We start from the raw sequence: 19388 nt of genomic DNA on the forward strand, positions 1-19388 counted from the left end.
TTCCTCTAAGAAAATGCAAGTTATTGTTATTTCACTTACTTTGTTTTGTTAATCATTTATAGAAAGTATTGAATTGCCTCACAGCAGCGGTTCTCAAAGTGTAGTCCCTGAGCTGCAGCTTCAGTGTCACCTGAAAACTTGTCCCAAAGGCCTGTTCTCGAGCCTCTCCTCAGATTCATGAATTAGACACTTGTGGTGGGTCCCAGCAGCCTGTGACTTTGACACATGTGGGGGCTTAAGGACCACCACCTGGGAGGTCTAAGGTGGCAGACAGCTTTGCTTAAAGTCTCCTCCCGCTGGCAGGGCAGGCGGCTCAGGTTAACTGAACATCACTTCGTCTGCACCAGGCCGTGTGCCCCCTGACACTGCCTGTACTCACACCTGAAGGGCTGCTGGGCTGCTGCATTTAGAGCAGCACTTGTGAGAAGAGGTCATTATGGTGAACACACGTATTCCTGTAGGGATTCTTTTTTTTAACCACATACATTTTATTTGTTTTGTATTCTTTTCAGATTATGCGTCACCCTCCCAAGAAAATAATTAGGTTATGAAAACTGACCTGGATGTGGGGAGTATTCTTTTCTCAAAAGTCAAATTGACATCTTTTAAATGGCGAGAGACTCATAGCTTCAATTAAAGAATCGAACTGATAGCCCCACAATATTCTCACATTCACATGTGTGAGTGAATTAATTCCCTGGAAAAACACCTTGACTTTACACATAACTTTAAAATTGGAGAGAGAGTTGAGTAGCAATTTTCTAAAGTGGAAATGCATGTGCTGAGCACTTAGGAAGTTCATCTGAGTTTCACGAGGACACAAGAGCAGGTGCAGCTCATGCTACACCAAAGGGCACACTCAGTAACAGCAGCCACACTGCACGGATTCCTCTCACGCCCAGCTCCGTGCTTTCTTTCTCCCTCCAGCTCTTGCTTTTTCTTCCCACCTTTCCCTACTCCCTTTTCTTTTCTTTTTTTTTTCTTAGAGACAGGGCCTTGCTCTGTCATCCAGGCTGGAGTGTGGTGGCATGATCATGGCTCACTGCAGCCTTGAACTCCTGGCCTCAAGCGATCCTCCCACCTCAACCTCCCAAAGTGCTGGGACTACAGGTATGAGCCACCAGGCCTGGCTAATTTTTAAAGTTCTTGTAGAGACAGGGTCTCACTATGTTGCCCAGCCTGGTCTTGAACTCCTTGCCTCCAGCGACCCTCCTGCCTCAGCCTCACAAAGCACGGAGATTACAGGTGCACCGCATCCCTACTTATTTTTAAATGCAAACCCAAACTTGTTTTGTTAAGTGAAGAAAGTGTTTTACTTTCTATTCTTAATTTTAATATGAATACTTCCTATTTCTCTCTCTCTCTCAAAGCAGGCGGTGACACTTCTGTGTGGCTCTTGGTCTATGGGTTCCCTCCAGAGTGAGCACCTCGGTGCTGGTTCAGATTCCCGGCTCTCCAGATCATGCTCATGCTTTGTGAGCCAAGTCTCCTTCCCTTCCCTTAGGCACATTTCCACTCATCCACACAGTGACAGAAGAGATGCTACGCCACGAGGGGATACTCTGGAGAACAGGGCGAAGTTGGGTCAACATCCACTTACCGTCAAGCATCTTAGCAGGAGGCCGATGCCCCCTTTTCAAGGCTCTCGGCTTCTGCACGGAAGTGCCGATAGGCTCCGTGTCAGAAACCTCGAGGGGAAAGGCAACCTCAGGCGATTTTACTGACCTGGCGGCACTCCAGAAGAAATGGTGGATGAGGTCACCAGGCCAGCCCCCATGGCCGTCACGGCAGCCACATCAATGGTGTAGGTGGTGAGAGACGACAGGCCTCTGATTTTATACTCGTGAGTTGTGCTGTTCAGAGTGTGTGTGAGCCGGGAGTCGTTCTGGCCGTACACCTCCCAGGAAACCTGGTAGCCTGGGAAGTGACAATACAAGAGTTGACGCAGGGTCTCCTGAGAGCCCAGGGCTGAGGCTGGATGCCATGTCATGATCTCTGCGGTCTCAGAACAACAGAGAGCACAGCCAGACCTGCTGAAGGCTCACTGGAATCCACAGCCTACCAAAACAGAGCTCGGGGTCAAGGCTCCTCCTCCGCACCCCCGTCCTGATTTCTGTTGCCCCTTCTCCTATCACAGGGACTTATCCTTCCCCCACAGAGGGAACTCATGTAGACTGGGCCGGTCAGATACCCTGGTAACCTCAGAACCCGATGCAGGGATTAAAGAACAATGATGACTGCCAGCCTGCTGTGCTCCATTTAACCTTCTCTTGTCAAATTATGGATGTATTTTGCCAATATTTCCATTCTTATCAGCTGATCTTTTTATTATACAGTGCCCTAAATCAGTAGCTTCCTCTTGGGTTGCAACTAATTTATGCAAACACTTCTACTTTTTTCTTTATGGAATGACTGATGGGCTCCTCTTCCATTGTGCAAAGTGCTCTGCTAGGAAAAATTTCTTTTTACCTGAGTGTGTGAAAATTTCTTTTTACCTAACTCTACCCCTTCCCTGTCTGAACATCGTTTTCCTAGCAAATTTGATATTCCCCCTAAACTCTGCTCAGTCCAGCAGGGCCTCGCAATCAAAATTTATTCAACCTCAGATTCCGTCGTGATTGGGGGCGTAGAGAAAAAAGACCCAACTAACTCCCAAATCAACTCCCATGGAGGGGAGTTTATGTGATTAGAGAACACTTAAAAGTGTCTTTTGAAGAGGAAGATAGTGATGGAAAGAGCTCTCAGGCCCAAAGGTGAAGGAACATCGCTGAAAACGCTTGGTCTTCCTCCTTTTCAATCAATAAACCTAGGGACACTGAAGCATGGGGACACATCTTCAGCTTCTTTCTCATTCTGATGAAAGTAATAAATAAAGTTAGAAAGTTGCACTAGCAGGTAAATAAGAATTTAGAGGAGAGAGTCTTGGGGCTTTACTATTAAAAAATAATGATAATAACCTCAAAACCCGCTCCCTGCTTGCTGTCCTGAGGTCCCCACGCAGCCTAGCAGCTTCTGTGTGTGGGCACCAGCGACCCACATGCTGGCGTGGTTCACACAGGAACATTCAAGAAATAAGCCATATCTTAGCTGAGTCACAGAGTCGTGGTGCTGTCCTCCTGGCTAGTAAGTCTCTGCCCTGGGTCATGCGGGTTACTAAACCATCCTCCTCCTTCATTGATGGTTCCTGGCTGCTTCTCAGGTTCTAGGTCTTCCCTCCTCGCAGGGACCATGGAGAAGGCTGGCCACGCAGACTGACCACTTGCCTCTGTCTTCTCCCTGCTCCTGCCCTAACTTTAGATCTTAGAATCTCCTTCCTGATCTGCCCATCCTGCTGTCTAGCCCGCTCATTAATATATTTAACCCTCACCACACACCTGTGAAATCGGAACTATTCTGCCCCTATTTCACAAAGGAGGAAACCAAGGCACTGAGAGCTTTGTGAACTTGCTAGAACCCAGCTGGTCCTGCTCCAGAGTCCAGGCTCCTCAGCCCACGATATCCTGCCTCCCAAAGGGTCTCCCTCTCTGCCACCTTCTCCTGATGTATCTGAGGAAACTGAAAACCATCTCTGACCTTGGCTGGTTAGGCCTAATAAACTGCTAAATAATCCTAACACTCAGGGTCTACTCTGAATGTACAAAAAGAGGAGTTTTTGCTTAATGTTATGATCTTGTCTACCAGAAAATTTTATTTGCTTAAGAGCTGTTCTCCATACACATTTGCTAAAACTCAGCATCTTATTCATCACGTCAACCTGGAGCTGAAACACAGCAATTCCAGCATCTTCAGGAAGTGTAGCATTGCTAAGATGTATTAGTGTCAGAATTGATACCACTGTAGGCTCAAACAAAAACCAAACGGACAATGAAAGAAACTGCTCTGTTCAGGCAAGGCATGAGAGAAACACCAGCAGAGACTGGTCCAGAGCTTGTGACAAAGGATGGCCTGTGACGCGACCGTCCACCGCAAGCACCGATGGACAGAGTGGTGGGCCTGTGGTGGGAAAGGTTTATGCACAGCTTTTGAGGAACATGCATGGTGGGCTCCAGCAGTGTTAGCTGGCGGGCACTTCATCTGGTTCCCACGTGCAGGAGGAAGGAGGAGAGGGTGTCTCCAGCCTGCCGCCTGACCTGCTCCGAGTGGCTGCCTAACTGAGACTAACGACCAGAGGAGCTTCAGAAATAATTTTCTGTTGATCTGAAGTAAATTCTCTACAAGAGAGCAGTACATCCAATCACAAACTGTCTGTCTGCATCCTGGCCCTCATAAATCAGAGTTTACAGAGGGAGAGTGGAAGGTACTGAAATTTACAACAAGAGCGCAACGGGCAATTTACTGGGGCGGGCGCGTGGCCGCCCCCTGCTTGCGCTTTCCTCTCATTCCGGGCCCAGGATTAAAACGGAGGCATGGGGGTGGGGTGCCCACAGTGGACCAAGGCTGATAAAGCCCCGTTTCCGGCAGGGTTTTGAGACCTTCAAGTGGCGCAATGCAGAGGACCAAGCCATTAGCGAAGCGATCGCCTGCTCCCAGCTGCTGCCTTTAACGCAGGCGCAGCACTGCAGACAGGCTTCGAGAGGAAGATGGTGTCCCATCAACATTTCCTGAAACTGGCTTTTGGAGCCCAGGTTTCCCCACAAACAGGGGTTTTTCTTTTGCCACACTTGATAAAATACTCTACTTTCAACACAAAATAGGGCTTCCATCATGTGCCACTGGAAATCCACAACTATTTGGGGGCGCCACCTGTCAGGGCAGAGCAGTGTTTCCTAGGGGGGCTCCACTGGGGGTAGGCATCATGGAGGTGATGGGGTGACATCTGGCTGGTGAGATAATAACCACCTGATCTCATCTCTTGCAGCATCTTCTCCTCTACAGATTTCTCAAAGACAGAGCTGCAGGCATCCACTGTAGCTTATGGTGACACAAGGTACACTTTATAATGTGAACAGAAATGGGAAAAGGCATAGGCCAGACACAGTGAGATGGGAACAGTGTGGCCACCCTGAACAGCCTGCCTGGAATCCACCTAGACCTTTGCTGCCCATGACGGCAGTCATCTCCAAACCCAGGCCTTGGTGAGCGGGAGGCTAAATCCAACTTGGAAAAGAAAGAGCTTTGGAGGTCATGCTCCACCATAAACAAAAGACTGTTGCTTGTAACTATAGGTGTTTGTTTAAATAAAATATGAAAATGAGTTCATTAAGCCCTATTAGCTGGTGGAAACAGGATCATAAATTGGAGATATTGGCAATTTCTGCTTAGCTGTGAAATATTGGCTCAACTCAAATGATGATGCACATGGATTTTTCTTTAAGCTTTAAAACAAGAATGAAGTATGTGGTGTGTTCACAAAGGACAGGGCAGGAGCTAAACGTTTATGGAAAAGCGGAAGTCCTTCTGTGTCAAAACTGTCTACCAAGGAGTCTTCATCAGATTTCTATAGCATGGCTGACAGTGGATCTGAAAAGCCGACTGGGCGGATGTGAATTATCTCCCTTTCTTACCGGGTAGCCCCACCTCTGGAATCAATGGCAAGCAGAGCTCTAATTCAGGCCACGGAATTGGTCCCTGAGGGGCCTGAGCTGGAAAGCCTTTTTGCCTCCTGCTAAAGCTTTTAAAAAATCTCTTCCCCTACTAGTTTGTTTGTTTTTCCTTCCTTTGTATGATTTAAAGCAATATTAAACTAAGCCAGGTTCTTGCTATCTGTAACATCCCCCCTCTGCCTCTCTCCCTCCCTCCCTTTGTTTAATTCCTTCTACTCCAGGCAGTAGGAGGCCTTTTCTATTTTACATTTTCAGCACTTGAATTCTATACTGAGAAGACTTCAGAATGTACAACAGATCAGGGGTTTGATGTCCAATTCTGGTAGTGACTTTTTCCCATTCCTGGAGTTATTACACTGTTTAAAGGGGTATTTCAAAACCTGAGCTTCTTGAAGGCAGAGCCAGATTCACACATTTGCTTTCTTAAGAAAGTTAGAGTTGGAGGTGGCATCAGAGAAAAGCACCCTTGTATGAAGGGATCTGAGTACACCATTCTTTCAGGGGATCTGGTAGGCCCAGATGACTACGGAACATTCAACCAGTCAGTAGGTAGGGCTGGCACCAGATCTGCTGCATAACAGCAGTTCCATGGAGGAGTGGTTCAGTGTAGGAATGTTTTCTGGGATGTGCCCTGGGGCACATGGGACACTGCAGTGATCTTCACGAGCACTGCAGGAAAACCCAGGATGTTCAATGCCTGTGGGACATGTGTGAGCTTTCAGCTGGGGTGGTTCACCGTTTCGAGATGAACGTGCTGCATGCCCTTTGATAGACCCTATTTTTGCAAAGCAGAGGGGTTTTTTGTGGTGACTGTGATTTAAAAAAAAACAAAACAAAACACCCGGAAACTAACATGGACCAGGAAATAAAGGTGGTGGGTGCAATGTGATTTCAAGGTTTGAGAAGTTGGGCAGTGCCCAGTGGGTGCACTCATCCCACTGAGAGCTAACTATGGCTACTGAAAAAAGAAATACAAATAGTTTTTTCTTCTTTTAATTAATGTGTATTATTGTTTGAGTGGCTATTAAGTAGTTAGCACATAAATAACTTAAGTTGTTTGGTCCCGACTACTTAATCAACAGAACTGTTAGGTATTTTTTGGCCCCAGGAGCTTTGAGAAACTCACTGAAAGACTAAGAGGACTGTGGATGGGGAAGTACAGGGTTTGGAGCAGGATTCACGCCCCACCCGGCACACTGATGTCGCAGAGAGCGAGGACACCAGTGCCTGTGCAGGCGCAGCCACCTGCAGGTGACCAAGGGACATCTCTGCCTCAGTCTCAGTCTCATCCCTGCCAGGAAGGGGTTATAAGACACACTTCATGTGGTGCTGAGAAACGAAACAAGGTCCTGAAGACTGGGGTGCCTGTACCTGGGAAGTGCCCAGAGTTCTCCAGGACACCAGCGGGAGGAGGAAGAGCCCTACTGCACTACAGCTGGCAGCAGGACAGACCACCCATTCCTGGTCTCCAGGTGGCACATTCCCTGCACAGGCTTCTTGGACACCCGGAGCATGAGTTTGCATCACAGAACTAGCAAGCACTCAAGAAGTCCGTGCTCCTATGGGCAGCCTGGAAACAAAACCACCACTGTGCCCCCGTGCCGCTCAGGTCCAAGCTGACTCACTAGGCTGAGGACAGACAACTCACTTGGAAGTCAGGACCACTCATTCAACCTCAGGGACCAATTGTAGAATGCCCTGGTAGGAGCCCGTGACAGACATAAGATGCCATAGGCGAAGGCCCTTAGAGGACTGACATGTGAGTGTTCAGTACGTGGGCGACCAAACAATAAGAATGTTAAGTGGCTCGCTCAAAATTTCCAGGAATGTTTAGCAAGAAAAGGGACACCCACTGGAGGCCGAGCTACTGTGAGCCAGGCAGTGGGCAGCCACTCAACACAACTTGCCTCAGTTTGTCCTCCAGACAGCCCTACGAGGGGTGTTATGACACCTGCAGTCTAACTGAGGGTCTGTGAGGCCAGCTGAAGCCCCCACAGTGATTGAAATAGTGGAGCAGGGGCCCTACCCAACTCCACCTGAGGCCAGAGCCTATGCTGGTTTTACCAAACCAAAAATGTTCCTTTTTCAAACTAAGATTTAAAGTGAGCTCTCACCTGAGAGGTTTTTCAGGGATTTTTCTACAAAATGAAATCATTAAAAACCCGACAAAAGGTGAGCTGTCACCCCAGAGACACCTTAAACTGGAGGAGGCCTTACTTTTCAAGAGCAGCTAGGGCACAGCCCCATCCCATGCAATGCCCAGAGCTTCCTCGGAGATGCCTGGCTGCCAGTCTCCTCAGGGGAGGGGATCTGGAGCCAGAGACCCAGATCTGATCCTGGCCCCCTGTGCACGGCTGTAGGATGAGGGATAAGATGCTGGCTGGCACGTGCGCATCATGGTCACACCCTAGAACTGTGTCTGAGAAGGGTGCCTGCACATAGAAGCACTCAGTGTCATCTGCTGATGAAGAAAAGGCTGCCCACCCTCTCTGATCTTCAATTTCTTCATCTGTAAAATGGCCATAATATCAATATTTACCCTACCACATTGCTATGAGAATTGAGATAAATGCATGTGAACAAATGTACCATAAAATGACAGATTCTTATTGATCAAAGAGACTTTAGAGGCTGGGTAAGATAATGGAAGGAGAATAAATCCCCAGACTCTGCAGTTGCTGTTCACACAGTAAAATGCCCCCAAGCCAGGCTGGCTGTCAGTGATACAGTCCCGGGTGCTGTGACTGCCACATGGCCAGAGAGACTCTTGGTTACCTGAAAGAAGGCTGTGGGCACAGGTCCACTCTACCAGCAGTTTTGAAGCTATATCTACCTCTTTTTGTGAAGGCAAACTTATCTTTTGCTTTTTTGGAAGACAGGGATACTTACCTGTAATGATGCCATTTTTCTCCAGGGGCTCCTGCCAGCTGACCTTGAGAGATGTGTCCAGAATCTCCGTGAAACTCAGATGTCCCACAGTTCCTGGTTCTACCAATTAAAAATACAGTCATCTGTTAACACAATAGGCCAATTCTCTTTTGATCAGATTTGTATGGAAGGTTTTAACTATGGAAAGGAAGTGGTGAGACAGAGCCAGCAAAAACCTGCAGGAAACATCAGGGACTGCAGAAGGAAAAGGGAATTCAAGATGTTCAAGGCGTCCTGGCTACCATCACATAATTTATTTTCCCAGCTTCATCCCAGCCACACAGTGCACTGAAGTTACTGGCAGCGGGAGATTTATACACAACTCATTCTCTTTCTCCTTGATCTAATCTAATTAGAACAATCGGGCAGCTGGATCCTCAAAAGCAATTGCTTACACCGAGCCTCCCTTCACAGGTGCTCACAGTTCTGTGTCTGGCTTCTGTGGGGCCACAGGGAGGCTTGGGCTAGCTGAAGCAGGGGTCCTGATCCCAGGGGCAGGCCAGCCTACACCTGGCCCACCTGCCAACCTGCTCCAGAACTCCAGGCTCCACACCTCTACTCACTCTCCTGAGGAATTCCAGAGGAGCAGGAATTCTGGTGGCCTTAGAAAGTCCCAGGAAAAAAATGGGTTCCTTTCCCAAGAGTTTCTGTTCCCTGTAGCCCTCCTGCTGACACAGAGGGCAGAGTAGCAGAGTTATGCTTAAACACTGGCATGAGACCTGGGTTTTAAACCTGGCTGTGCTGCTCACTAGCTATGCAGTTAAACTCTCAAAGCCTTATTCTGTTCATCTGCAAAATGGGGGGGAGAAAAATCAGCAAGATAATTGTGAAGGTAAAATTGAATAAAACATGAAAATGTTAGCATGTCCCTGGAACCATGAAAGTGCTCAGTGAACATTAACTGCTCTTATTATGATTAGTTCTCAGCAGCAGAATCCTATCATCAGAACATAAAGTCACTTCTAATATTAGATTATTGCCATTTGAGAAACAGAATCTGAGAGTCCAAAGCATGAGCAAAAATCCAAGACCCAGGACCAGGGCAGCAAAGCAACCTACTCGAGGACTCGCAGCCATGAGTGCAGAGGTCAGTCCAGCATGCGGGTGAATCACTGGCTCACGACACAGGGACAGCAGGACAGGGAACAAGTCAACTGCTGGCTGGACAGCAGGGGCACCCAGGGGACTTCTGATCCCCCACCTCATGCTGCAGCTCACTCGGGTTTACTGCTCCCGCAACAGTCTAGGATTGGGAGGGAAAAGAGGACGCCTCCCAGTCTAAAGGTGATAGAGGGGTGGATGTGCCCAGGGTGAAGTTCTCACAGATGCCGTTTTGCCCCTGCCTACAGCCTGCCATGGTGTCTCCATAGCCATAGCTGCTGTGTGAGGTGTTGGGGAGCAGTTGAAAAGGAAATGCTTGGGAGAAGGCTGGAGTCTTACGATCAAATGGGGGAAAAGAGATGGTACACCATCATTGCCTAAGCCAGGTGCTGTGTGGCGTCCAGCAAGCATCCCTCGGTCCACTGTTCTCAGCAGCAAACACAGCTGTCCACTCCAAATTAGCTCTGCTTCCCCTCCTGCAACTCAGAATCCCACCGCCTCTCTATCAGTGCCCTTCCATGTCTACCCCTCGTGATACTCAATTTGGGAGAAATGTGAGGGACAAAGTCAGGGAGGAAAAAAGGACAGGAAGGAACAACAGTGCAAAGGTAGAATTAGAGACAAATAAGGAAAAGGAGAATGGAGAAGAGACAAGAACACCACTCATTTCCACACATGTCAGTTAAGAACACACTCCGTGCCAGGCAGGGAACACAGGTTCCTACTAAGCTCCATGCCACATGACTCCCCCAGTGAACCTGCTGGATGGGGCCACAGTGAGATCTTTTTAGTAATGAAAATAAAGCATTTTTTAAAGCTTAAAATAGGAGAGCACGAAGTCAAGGGTTGTCCTGCAAGAAAGGCTTGTGGGATTACCGCAGGAAATCCTTACTCCTGCAAATCCCTGATCTGGACACTATCGGCCTTGCTTGCCCAGACAGCAGATTTTTAGGGTGAAATCAGTACCTAGTCCTCAGTTGGTACTTGGACAAAGCCTTCCAACACAACTTGTAACTTTAAAAAAATGGTAACAGCCTCGGAAAATACACTCATCTGTGTAAAACTTTCAAAAGACTTTTCACCGGGAAGCTCACTGACAAATTTCATTTCTCTTAGTGTGGAAGACAGTAAAAAAGAATGGCTGTCAAGACCATCTCATCCTCCCCCAATTGTGAGCTTCCGGAAAGACATTCTGACGGATTTTTGAACTGACTTGTTCTTTTTTCAATCGATGGAGTAGCAAAGAAAGCTTTTTGCTCCTTTTATATTCTCACTGTTTCTGCTTCCTGGATCCCTGCCCAAATATGCTGTCCTCTAGCTCTGCTAGAAGCAGCTGGCAATGTCTGGGCTTAAAATTTATATTCTATGTCCTCTTTACTGCTCTCCTCCCCCAACAAGTTCTTATTCACTGGAGCTTTGGCAAAGAAGGCCTGCTGGTGCAGAACTAACTACAGCACCATAGGTTAGAGAGCAGCAAAGGCCATGCTCCAGCACTCAGGGGTCCAAACTTTTCTTTTGTAAAATTGATACATAATATTTGTACACGTTTATGTGGCACCTATGCTGTTTTGTCCTTTACATAGACTGTGCAGTGGTCAAGCCAAGGCATTTGAGGTATCCCCTCGAGTTTTTCTCATTTCTGTGTGTTGGGAACATTTCAACTCCTCTCTTCCAGCTCCTTTGAAATATACAATACCCTGTTGTGAACAGTGGTCCTCCTGCTCTGCTGTCGAACACTGGAACTTATTCCTTCTGTCTAACTGTCTATCTATACCATCAACCAACCTCTCTTCAGGGCCCCACCCTGCCCTACCCACAAAGCCTTCCCCGCCGCTGGTATCTCGCATTCTAATCTCTCCCTCTGTGAGAGCAACTATTTCAGCTCCCACATATGAGTGAGGTCATGTGGGACATGTGATATTTGTCTTTCTGTTCCTGGGTTATTTCACTTAACAGAATAACTTCCAATTCCATCCATGTTGCTGCAAGTGGTATGATTTCAATCTTTTTTATGACTGAATAACTTTCCGTTGTACATATGGATGTATACATGTATGTGTATATATGTATATGTGTATATGTATATATGTATGTGTGTATGTGTGTGTATATATATATATACACACACACAGATATATATAGGCACCCCCCAAACCCAGAATTTATTTATAAAAAAAGTGTGTATCCTTATGTGATTAAATTTCAGTCACCTTCAAAGTACTCTCCATTTGATGCAATATACCTATTGAGACACTTTTTCCACTGCTCAAAACAGTTTTTGAATGTGTCAATTTTGATGCCTTTAGTGCTTCTGCTGTTTTTTGTTTCATCTCTTCCACATCAGCAAAACATCTCCCTTGGAGGACTTTTTTCATCCAGGGAAACAAACAAAAAAAAGTCACTCGGGGCAAGATTGGATGAATAGGGAGGGTAGGACATCGGAGTCATGCTATTTTGGGGCAAAAATTGGTGAACCCTCAGTGTGGTATGGGCAGGTGCACGTGCAAATCACCCATCATGAACTGGGCAAACGCATTTGAAGAATCTCCAAAAAAAAATTCACTAAAACAGAATGCATCCTCTCACAAACAACACTAACTGGCACACTGTGATGCTGTTTTGTGTCCTAACACATGTTCTATCCTGGAGAATGTTACATGTGCTGATGAGAAGAATATATATTCTGTAACTGTTGGATTAAATGTTCTGTAAATGTCTATTTAGTTCATTTGGTTTAAAATGCAGTTTAAACTCAATGTTTCTTTGTTAATTTCCTGTCTAGATGATCTGTTTAATTCTGAAAAGGTGATGTTGAAGTCCCCAACTATTATTGTATTGGAATCTATCTGTCTCTTTACAGCTAAAATATTGCTTTATATATCTGGGTGCTTCAGTGTTGGGTGCATATATGCTTAGACTTGTCATATTTTCTTGCTGAATTGGTCTCTTTATCACTATATAGTAACCTTCTTTGACTTGTTTTACTGTTTTTTCTTTTTAACTGAAAGTCTGTTTTATCTGACATAAGTATAGCTACTCCTGCTTGGTTTTGGTTTCCATTTGCATGAAACATCTTTTTCTGTCCCTTTACTCTCAGTTATATGTTTCTTTATAGCTGAGCTGAGTTTATTGTGGGCAGCATGTAGCTGGTCATGCTTTTTTGTTCATTTAGCCAGTCTATGTCTTTTAAGTGGAAATTTTAATCCATTTATATTCAAGGTTTTACTGATATGTGAGGACATATTCCTGTCATTTTATTAATCAATATTGTTTGTTTTGTATGTTCTTTGTTCCTCTTTTCTTTCTTATTATTTATCAGTATGAGTTGGTAGCTTTCTGTAGTGATAACATTTGAGTCCTTTCTCTTCCTTATTTGTGTTTGTTCTACCAATGGGTTTTATACTTTTGTGTATATTCATGATGATGGATATTGTCCTGTTGCTTCCAGTTATAGGATCCCCTTAAGCATTTCTCGTAGGGCTGGTATAGTGGTGATGAATTCCCTCAGATTTTGTTTTTTGGTAAATATTTTATTTGTTTTTCATTTATGAGGGATAATTTTGCTGGGCATAGTATCCATGGCTAATAGGTTTTTCTACAGCTCTATAATTATATTATACCATTCTTTCCTGGCCTGTCATGTTTCTGTTGAGAGCTGCTATTGAGGCTGTCAAATTTATTTTTTATTTAATTTAGTGAATTCTTATTCCAGGATTTCTATTTGATTCTTTTTTATGATATCAATTTCTTTGCTAAATTTCTCATTCATATCTTGAATTATTTTTCTGATTTCTTAATATTGTTTTTCTGTGTTCTCTTGCATCTCACTAAGCTTCTTTAAAATCAATTTTGAATTATTTTTTCAGGATTTCATAAATTCATTTTTCATGGAAATCTGTTGCTGGAGAATTACTGTGTTCCTTTGGAGGTATCATATTTCCTTGCTTTTTAAATGTTTCTTGTGTCTTATGTTTACCGGAAGCAGCTGGGAGCCCAGCTGGTGCATCTGGTGAAACAGTCACATCTTTCAGTTATTTGGATTTTCTCTCATGGGGTTATCTATGGTGTTAATTGGGTAGAGCACTTTCGGTTTGATTCTGGGTGCAGAATCAAACTATACTATACTAAACTATAGTTTATGTGTAATTTCTTGGCTACAAACAGAGTCAGTGGTGACTGTGATTTCCTCAGTAGCTTAGAGTGTGGTTGTTAGTGGAGTTTATGCTGAAGTTTTGCTGAGGACAAGGACACCAAGTGGGCAAATCCTCATGCTCCATTAGTGGCAGTGGCAGGCCAAGCATTCTTGAGCCCCCGAGTGGCATACACTGGCTCTGGTGTGAGTGGTAACTGTGATGGGCTCGGCAGGCCAGTCTTCAGGCCCACAGAAGGCGAGTGTGGGCGGGCACCAACTGTGGTGGTAGTAGCACATTGAGTGGGTCCAGCCTCAGGCCCTTAGATGTACTCAGGTGCTAACAGTGAGAGAAAGAGTAGCACAATCTTCAGGCCCCTGGACGGCATGCTTGGGCACTGGGGGGAGAAAGGGTTAGGTGTGGGCCACACAGGCTGGTCCTCAGGCCTCCTGGTGGTGTGGGAGGATGCTGACTGTGATAGGCGAGGCAGGGTGATTCCCCACATCACTAGAAGAATGCTCACGTTGGGGTGGCAGCAACTATGCTGCAGCCCTGCTGCTGAGGATGACAGGGTTGCTTCAGTGGCAGACATCATAGACAGGTGGTTGGGGAACGTGCACTTTGGTCCCAGAGGGTGGCTGCAGGCAGGGTAGCCTATCCTCAGGGTGCTTGTAAATGCACCGTGTCCATGTTGCTGAGGGATGTGTTGTCATGCGAGCAGCGTGCATTTCAGCTTGGGTGGTGGCTGCAAGCGGGGAGTCCGTCAGGCGCACGAAAGTGCGCTGCTGGGGGTTGCAGGGCTTCTGCCAACGGCCTGTGCTTCAACCTTGGGGGCAGCTCAACAGTGATGATGGCTGTGGGTGGGGCATGTTCATGGTACTCCCAGGATGTGGAGATGCAGGGTCTTTTGGGTCCCAGGGCAGTATGCAGTCTGATGGGTGATGTGCTCTCAAAATGACACTGTGCTGTAGCTGCTTAGGACTTGGGGGTACTGGACCTCAGCACCAGCTTCCTCTCCAAAGCAGTGCCTGTGTGCCATCTCCAGGCAGTTCCCTATGTTAGTGTCGGGGCCTGCAAGAGCTGAGGGGCTCTCCCTTGGTTAGGATTGCAAGGGGTCATAATAGGAACGCGGACTGCTGGGAGTTTCTCCCTTACATTTTCCCCACGCTGGGGAGCATCTCTGGGCTCCCAGCTGCTTCCGGCCAAGCAGACTGCCTTACTTCCCTCTCTTTCCTTGTCTTTGGTGTTTCTTGGCACTTCTCTGATGAGCTCTAGTGTTCTCTCTTAGAAGATCTCCTAGAAGATTCAAAGTGTGCTTATCTACTCGCTATTTCCATTCTTTTTTTGTAAAGGAGCTGAGTACAAGCTGTGTGTAGTTGGCCCTCCCATCCTGGCCGATAAACTTTTAAAAGCTTCACCCCCAGAACCAACTTCAACCCTCCCTTCAATCTTTTCATGTGATATCCAACATTTACAAGGATCTTCTAAATAGCTAAATGAGTTCTTTGCCTATCAAATAATGGTGGTTCGGTTAAAAAATTCTGTTAAAGATGACATTATTTCCAGTTTCCTATGATGAGACATAAAATTTGTGATTGAAAAGCAGAAATACACATTTTTTTAAAGCACACATTGAACATTCACCAAGACAGACTCATATCCTGGGCCACTGAACAAGCGCCAACAAATATAAAAGAATAAAAATTACACAAAGTGTATTTTCTGATCATAATGAAATCAAATTAGAAATCAATAGCAGAAAAACATTAGAAAAATTTCCAGACGCATGAAAATTGAATAGTATGCCTCTAAATAATCTATAGGTAAAGAGAAAATCTCAAAGGAAATAAAAATATACAGAACTGAATGAAAATGAAAGCACAGCCTACTAAAATATGTGGGGCGCAGCTAAAACAGCACTGAAGCCGAAATCTGTAGCACTAAATGCTTACATTAGAAACTAGGAAAGGCCTTAAATCAATGATCTAAGTATTTACCTCAAAAAATTGGAAAGAGCAAAATAAACTCAAAGCAAGCAGAAAAAAGGAAACAATAAAGAGAAGAAATTAATGAAATTGAAAATAGGAAACAATGGAGAGAATCAATGAAGCAAGAGGCTGGTTCTTTAAACAAAAATCAATAAAATTGAACATCTAGGAAGAATGTCAAACTTAAAAAGTCAGAAGACATAGATCATCAACATTAGCAGTAAAATAGGGGCTATCGCCATAGATCTTGCAGCCACTGGAAAGATAAGAAGAGAGCAGTACAAACAATTTTATACTCATAAATATGACCTCTTAGAGGATCAACTCCTTAAATACCACAAACCACCAAAGTTCAACCAAGATGAAACAGACAGCCTGAATAGTCCTACAGCCATTAAAAAAATTGAACTTATAATCAAAGCCTCCCAAAAAAGAAATCTCCATGCCCAGTTTCACTGGAAAATTCGATCCAACAGAGGATTTGGCCCAGTGTTACACAATTTCTTTCAGAATACAGAAAAGAAGGAAATATTTCCAAACATATTTTATGTGACCATTTTACTCTGATACCAAAAACAAAGATAACAAAAAAGAAAAAAACTACAGAATAATATCTCTCATAAACTTAGATGCAAAAAATCATCCACAAAATATTAGCAAAGTGAATCCAGTAGTATGCCCCATGACCAAGTGGAATTTATTCCAAGTATACAAGGCTGGTTCGACATTTGAGAATCAGTCAGTATAATCCAACATATCCACAGGTTGAGAAGAAGCACCACAGGATTATATCAACTGATACAATAAGAGCACGTGAAAAATTCCAATATCTAATCATGACAAAACCCCTCAATAAATTAGTAATACTAGGGAATCACCTCACTTGATTTTCAAAAATCTATAAATTAAAAAAAAAAAATTAACAGTGAAAGACTGAATGTTTTCCCTCTGCTTTCACCACTCTTATCCAGCAAGGTACTAGAAATTCTAGATGTAGTAAATAATGCAAGAAAAAGAAATAAAAGGCATGCAGATTAGAAAGGAAGATGGCGGGAAGGTGGGTGTGGCTGTGAAAGGGCCCAGAGAACCTTTGTGGTATTGGAACCATTCAGGCTTTTGATGATGGTGATAGATACACAAACCTACACATGGGACAAGCTGTACAGGACTAAATACACACACATGCCTGAATGAGAACAAATAAAACTGCTGAAATCTAAATCACATCGGTGAGTTGTATCAATGTCAATATCCTAGACGTGATGTGATACTACAGTTTTGCAAATGTTAGCTTGGAGGAAACTGGGCAAAGAGTATATGGTCATCTCTGTTATTTTTTACAACTGCATGTGAATCTTTAACCATCTCAATAAAAATTTCAGTTAAACAAAAAGCAGAGAGCAGATCAAAGGTAGAATATGGGAAGAACTTCTGGGGTCAGTTAATAGAAGCAGGGTTGCTTTTTATTTTATCTTTTTTTGGTGGGAGAGGGGTCAGAGGCCCAAGAAACTCATGTTCTATTCTTCTTGTGTAACTACTTAGACATAGACCCTGATTGAATCAGTACAGGAAGGTTACAGGAGAATTCTGGGAGAAAGGATGCCAAGAGTCAAGGAGAACATAAGAGTCTAGAGAGCAAAGTTCTGGTTATACTGAAAGGAAATTAGGGGCTAACCAGGCAGATCCAGGGGCAACAGTTGGGAGAGGGAGACCTGAATATGCCTGTGGGCTGAGGGAAAGAGCCAATAGTAAAAAGACTGAAAGAAGCCATGGAGAGAGCCACGAAAAGGAATGGGGGAGGAAGGGAACAGGATGCTCAAGGACCCTGAGACAAGGTCAGACTCTTCATTGTTTGAGAGAAAAGAGGAGAGAAACAGGTGAGAAATAGGGAAATGGTGGGTAGAATTGGGAAAGTGAGGAAGCCCTTCCTGGATGGCCTTGACCTCTACAGATGCCATCCACTGGGAGTACGATAAGGTAGGAAGTCTGAGAACAGGGAACAGCACAGAGTAGTGTTGTGGTTCCTCATCCTTAAGAGAGATAAGTACAAAAGGCTGAACCACATCTAGACCCAGCTGAGATACACAGAGGGAGGCTCAAGGGGAGACATGTGACAGTCTTGGGTGACTTTACAAAAAATATGTATCCTAGTTTTAACTCTCATTATAAAGGGAATACATACTCATGGTAGAAATTAGAAAATGCAGAAAAATACAAAATGTACAAAATACTCATGATCATACCACATAGGGGTAATAATTCAAATTTGCATAAATAAAACTGTGGAAATCTAAATCACATTGGTGAGTATATGGTCATCTCTGTTATTTTTTACAACTGTATGTGAATCTTTAACTGTCTCAATAAAAATTTCAGTTAACATTTCAGCATAACATTTCTTCCATGGTCTTTCCTCAGTTCATATTATTTTATACAAATATATTTTTATAAAATTTGTAACTCATATAGTTTTATTTATTTATTTTTAACCTAACATTAAATCATGACCAATTTCCCTTAAAAGTTTTGATCTTCAAAGTTTTGGGTTTTTTTTAATAACTATAAAATATTTATTATATTGCCATTCTATAATTTTTCCAATTCTCCCTTTTGGAACATTTGAATGTTTTTCACTTTTCCAATTACAAACAACTGTCATGAGCCCCTTTGTATGTGAATCTTTGGTGTACCCTGTGATTATTTTCTCAGGATAACTTCATTAGCTAATGTTTTCCAGACATGTCTGTAGGCCTGCGAGTAGAGAAGGAGCCAGTTTGAATTGGCCAGATGGAGATAATGCAAAATCAAGGGGCTTAGAAGGGGAGGGTAAAACACCCTGGGGTGGGTCAGTGGAGAAGGGGACTGAAAGGCATTAGGGGTATTATAGAAAGATGTGGGGGTCGAGAAGTCAAGATCTAAGTGAAGAGCAAGTTCAGTAAGACCAAAAGAGTGGCCACACAGTCAGAACCAGACTCCTCGCCTCCTTCCTCTAGCCGAGGCCTCCTTTCATGTTCCATGGACCATCTTCTGCCAGACATTATCAGTACCTTGCAATGACTTATCTCCCTGGGGTGAGCATTGCAAGCACTATGAGAAACGGGGTTTCCTGGTGATCCATCCCTGTCTCAGCCCAGGGCTGGAAAGAACTTGACAACTGATGGATGGCTGACGGGCTGCAGGTGGGATACACGGAAAGAAATACTCACTGTCTTCATGAGTCCACACAAGCTGAGGGGCACTTGGAGGCCCGTCCCCCGGGGTGGTGAAGCACAGAACTGCTGTGAAGTAGGCAGTAAACTTCTTCAAGTTAGCTATGTACCCATGGTGGACTCCATGGAAGTCTGGAGCAATGGTGGCTATCGTGACAGCCTCAGGGACATCTGCTGGCCATGCTAGAAGCTGGGACAGAACAGACGAAGAGATTCCTTTTCATCGTATTTCTCTACTCTCACTTGTATATCAGAATTTTATTTGACAATTAATATGACTTTTAAAGAGCAAAGTCACAATTTAGAAAGTCCAGAAATCCTACATCTTATAATTTAACTAAAAAAGTAGAGTTAAAAAGACATTTCATAGATTTTCATATGCAAACATGTACAATATATATTTTATTTTATTTGTTTATTTTTTTTTGAGTCGGAGTCTCACTCTGTCGCCCAGACTGGAGTGCAGTGGCCGCTCCCGGCCACCTCAGC

General features: G+C 44.5%; 1 protein-coding gene across 1 annotated transcript in view; it reads right to left on the minus strand.

The window, feature by feature from the left end:
• SDK1 (sidekick cell adhesion molecule 1) overlaps nt 1-19388 on the minus strand; it is a 619404-nt gene that overhangs the window by 147842 nt on the left and 452174 nt on the right. The window contains exons 18-20 of the mRNA XM_008068469.1: nt 18897-19089; nt 8433-8531; nt 1726-1917 (exon numbers count right to left, since the gene is read on the minus strand). Coding sequence (XP_008066660.1) covers nt 1726-1917; nt 8433-8531; nt 18897-19089 — 484 coding nt within the window. The remainder of the gene's footprint in view (nt 1-1725; nt 1918-8432; nt 8532-18896; nt 19090-19388) is intronic.

Source organism: Carlito syrichta, unplaced genomic scaffold (genome assembly GCF_000164805.1).
Source record: "Carlito syrichta isolate Samal-C Ts95f unplaced genomic scaffold, Tarsius_syrichta-2.0.1 Scaffold311002, whole genome shotgun sequence".
Lineage (NCBI taxonomy): Eukaryota > Metazoa > Chordata > Mammalia > Primates > Tarsiidae > Carlito > Carlito syrichta.